General features: G+C 34.0%; 1 protein-coding gene across 1 annotated transcript in view; it reads right to left on the reverse strand.

Annotated features, from left to right (window-relative positions):
• The window catches only part of LOC110101819 (aspartyl protease family protein At5g10770-like), a 63327-nt gene that overhangs the window by 51166 nt on the left and 7530 nt on the right, over window positions 1–4631 (reverse strand). The window contains exon 2 of the mRNA XM_020829883.1: window positions 431–1661. Coding sequence (XP_020685542.1) covers window positions 431–1661 — 1231 coding nt within the window. The remainder of the gene's footprint in view (window positions 1–430; window positions 1662–4631) is intronic.

The raw sequence follows: 4631 nt of genomic DNA on the forward strand, positions 1-4631 counted from the left end.
TCCTTTTATTACTTTATAGGTGTGTGCTTACACAATTAATAGAGGAATGAGTCGAAAGATTGTTCGGTAGTTCCACAGTTGTCAAGTAACAATGATCAGGGAAAATTAAGAAATGAAAGTATCTCAATAAACAAATCATTTTATCCAAATGACACATTACTCTATAAGAAATGATTAATACATAAGAATTGATCATTTCAACATATAACAAATCTATCACTATAAATTTGTAAAATAAAGTAAACATATAGATAAAGTTGCCTTTATTTGCTATTTAATTATTTCATAAAATTTTGATACAATCAAACTTTTTTCAAGACCACATTTATATCCCGCACGCCCTGATTTTATAGCTAATATGATGAAACCCATTCATTCTAGCTGCATAAATAAATTGCATTTAACTCAATCAACTCGATCGATCCATTACTAGCTACAACCATTAGGCCCAAAGCCAATTTGTAAGTTCCCTACATCATAGACTACATTGAACCTGCGTTGTTGCATATTACCAATAACCACAAGATTACTATCATCCTTATTTGCAATGAATGATAAGCATGCTTGAGACTTTTTGGCCACCAAAAGTATCCCTGAGAAATCTAAGTTAGCTGTCACTTCGCCATCATAGATCATCAAAATCTCTGGTAACACCACTTGCTCGAAGTTAGTGAAGTCATAGCATGTGTCAAGTTGAGATAGTGGTGGTGCCATTGGGTAATTGATCATTTTTTCTCGGAAAACGCTGCGTAGGGCAGAGTAGGCAGTTGGTGGTAAGTGGGTAAATGGTGTGCCAGAGTCTAACAAAGTTCCAGGGCCGCTAAATATAGTAGGTGAAATGGCGAGCCTTTCTCCCCCAACAGAAATGGCAGTGAGATTGATGAAGTAGAAGGAGGGCATTTTTGGGTTGGTTAGCATCGGTGTATACTTCACACCAAGAGCTGGGCTACCTAGTTCGAGATATCCAACATTATTGGGCCCTGATGGTAAACAATATGAGAATATATTATTATACAATTGAGCAGTTAGGGAAATAATTGAAAGGGCACCTCGGCCAAGGCCTAATAACCCATCTACATGTCCAAAATATCCAGTGTTGTTATGTCCACAACCAAAGGGGATGTTTTGAATATTATCATCGGAGAATTTTAAGGTGTCTTTAATGAGGGAACCTTTAGTAATTGCACGACTAACATATTTTTGCTCGTAGATACAGGTCAAGGTAGGTGTGCAGCCAAATCGAGGGAGCTGGGTACAATAGTTAGAGAAGCATTTGATGGTGGTGAAGGTGGAGGATTGGGTCGGGTCATAAAATGGGTCTTTTTGGTTATAACAGTTAATGCAGGGGATACATTGGGTCCAAGTGAGATCACTACCAGTGTCGATCATAAGTGTGAAGAACTTGGTAGGGGTGCCTAGGCCAATATTGACGATATAGTTGAAAACACCAAGAGAATAATCAATGTTTGTCGGAAGTTCTGCAGAAAGGGAGCCTCCAACAAGGTTTAGGCGAACGGTGGTGTTGGCAGCCTGGCGTTGGATGTATTCAACACGGGCTTGATCCTGACGGAAGAGATCGACATATGAAGGCTTGTATTGGTGTTTCAAGGATGAGCACGGGCCATGCTGGTGGACCACATTGAGCTTGGAAGGACTCGTGCCTGTCACAATTTGAAAAACTAATTAATGAAAGTTTTGAGTTATTTGTTTCTATTGCATCATATTTGAGCTTGTGATGTCTATTAAATGAGCTTATGCTTGTGATAAATAACAAATGAGCTTAATTTTTACATGAATTAAAATAAAAAAATAGTCTCTACTAGGGTATTAAAAAATTATTGAAATCGCTCACAAACTTTTATTCGAAAAGCTGCAGGAGCTGCTCGGCAACAGTGACTTAATATCAATGACATGGTGTTCTCCAACAAGCTCTCGTGCTGATACTAAAAATCTCTTCTCTATTAGAATACATATGAAGAACATATTGAGAAGAATAAAATATGAGAGTAAAGAAGAAGAAGTCTCCATGAGAATAGAACTTTGAAGCTCTACTTAGGATAACTTGGACGAGTAAACCAAGTGGAGGTGGGGTTTTATAGGCGATGGATTATTACACATATTTGGGTTATTAGATATTTTATTTAGAAGATAAGTAATGTTTTAAGGGAAGATTAGGTGGTTGGAGAATTGATCAATAACAGTTTTTGCCTATGAAGAAGGAAACAAATGTCTATTGCTTGGGCTTGTTCTTATATTACCATGCTGATTTTTTCTCAAGCTTATATTATATATGAAGTTATAATTTTTTTTCATGCCTATAGATCCAAATTGTTTGAAAGGTGTCGGCCGTCATTTTTGGCCCTATATTTTCTCAAGTAAAAACATAACAACTAATAATGAGTGTTGAAAAGTTAGAATATGCTTCCAGCTTTCCCTTGACCTAACTTGTTATTTTTTTTAAGAAAAAAAAGGAACACAAAATTTTTTTGATAGTATTCTGAGTGAAAATTTATCTTAGGCCATAGCATAATTATCAATTAACTAGAGGATTTTATATAGAATAGTTAGATTTTTACAAGATGGCTAATTTATTTTTAAAAATAAAAAATGTTACTAACAGATTGAATAAATTTTTATCTATGTTTAGGATTTGATTGTGATGATAAATCAAGTTGTATTACTATATGGGACCTCAATTATGTTAGTTGAGCTTGTTGGGGGGTTGCACGGGTTCTCTATGTGCTTGGGTTATAATATTTTGTACCAAATGTTTCTCCATTCCTGTATAGCACTGCAATGCTAGATTGACAAGTTTGAGATGGACAGAGAGAGGAGCATTGCAGTTCTCTAGATTTTGATGCCATACAATGTTAGTCATACTATAGAGATAAATTGGAGTCTCGAGGCACACTAAACCTGGTACAGTACTGTTGCAAGTGGGGCTGCACTTTCAGGGGTATCAAAATGTAATACAACCCGAAACCCGACCCAAACCATACCCAAATTTTTTTTTTGTATGGGTTAACTCTTGTTATATGATTTAGATTTGGGTTCGTAACTCCAAACCATATGTAAAATTTGGTTAGGTTCAGGTTTTCATGAAAACTTGAAACAAACCTTTTTTTTAATTTATTTTTTTTTAAACTTGAAACAAAGAGATTGACCAGTTTATAATCCCAAGTCACCTATCTCATCACTCTGTCAGTGTATCGTTGTGTCTCACTCACTATATCACCATGTCACTCGCATTACTCTCTTATCACTACATTGTAGTATTGCCACAGCCAGGCTGCCACCATCTTGCCCCTGCTGCTACTATTATAGTGGCACCATCCCGCCTAGGCTACCGCTGTGACATCTCAAGTAGAGAGCAAGAAAGAAAGAAATATGTACAAATTCAAACAAATTTCTTAGTGAATTTCTTAGTGCTGTGTGGGTTTTTTTTTTGTATTCCAAATTTGTCGACTTAAAATCCCAACATTATTTCTGGTACATTTCTTCTTTCTTTTTTGTAGATGTTGTATGGGTCCCTTTCCCTACTCAATCTTGTGAATCGAAATTTTACTAAAAAAAAGTGCCTTTTTATGTTGGAAAGGGATAATTATAAATAGAAATTGTTAAGGCACTTAATGCAATTCAAAAAAAATATAGTATGTCATAAAGATGGAAAGAATTCTGATGCAATATAGTAACCTAAAATATATAAAAAATAAAAAAATAAACCAATTGTAGATGAGATTTAAGATACTTTGTTTTATTGCACATGTATTAATTGTATGTGAATAAAAATCTAAATATAAGAATTCATATTAATTATCAAAATTTAAATTATATTTTTGTTGGAAAAATATAAAATTATTAATGTTTTCGTGATAATAAATTTTAATTATTAATTATATTAGTGATATATATATATATATATATTGATTTATGTATCTGAATTTCTTGAATAAACTATATGGAAGTGTATTTGTTTTCTTTCTGTATGGGAGCAGATTATGCTTCAGATCTTCTGAATTTTAATATGAAGCAGAAATTATAAGAAAGTGCCTTTTTTTTCCTTTTTGTGATGCTATACTTCCTAAAAAAATCTAATTATTTGAACTTTATGTAGATATCTGCATACACTATAAAAAATAAGATTTTTCGCCGCAGATGTTAAGAGTTTTTTTAAAACCACTATCAAAATCCTTATTTTGAATCGATTTTAACCGCTAGAATTTGTACTGGTTTTAAACAATGCAATTTACCCTAGTTTTAACCGCTAGTAAAGCCCCGCCAATGCTTAAGAAAATTTTTATTGATACTTGTGTGACACTTGCGTAAATTCTAATTGATCGAAGTCGATAAATTTTAAGTCAAGCCAATGCATATTTGTTATGTTGGGCTCTTTGCATTGGCAGGGTGGTTCATAGGGGTGTAATTTGGTCAAGCTTATCCCTGAGTCGACTCGAGCTGCATTAAATTAATGGCTCATGAGTCAAATTTGATGAGTTAATAAGTCAAGTTTGAATAAGTCGTGATCTGATTCATCAGCTCGTTTGCCAGCTCATACAAAAATAGATCGAATCACCAAGACCTATATACAAATATGCCTAAAAGAAGAACATTTGTCTTTATCTTTATTAAAA

This window comes from Dendrobium catenatum, unplaced genomic scaffold, assembly GCF_001605985.2.
Source record: "Dendrobium catenatum unplaced genomic scaffold, ASM160598v2 fragScaff_scaffold_1056, whole genome shotgun sequence".
Lineage (NCBI taxonomy): Eukaryota > Viridiplantae > Streptophyta > Magnoliopsida > Asparagales > Orchidaceae > Dendrobium > Dendrobium catenatum.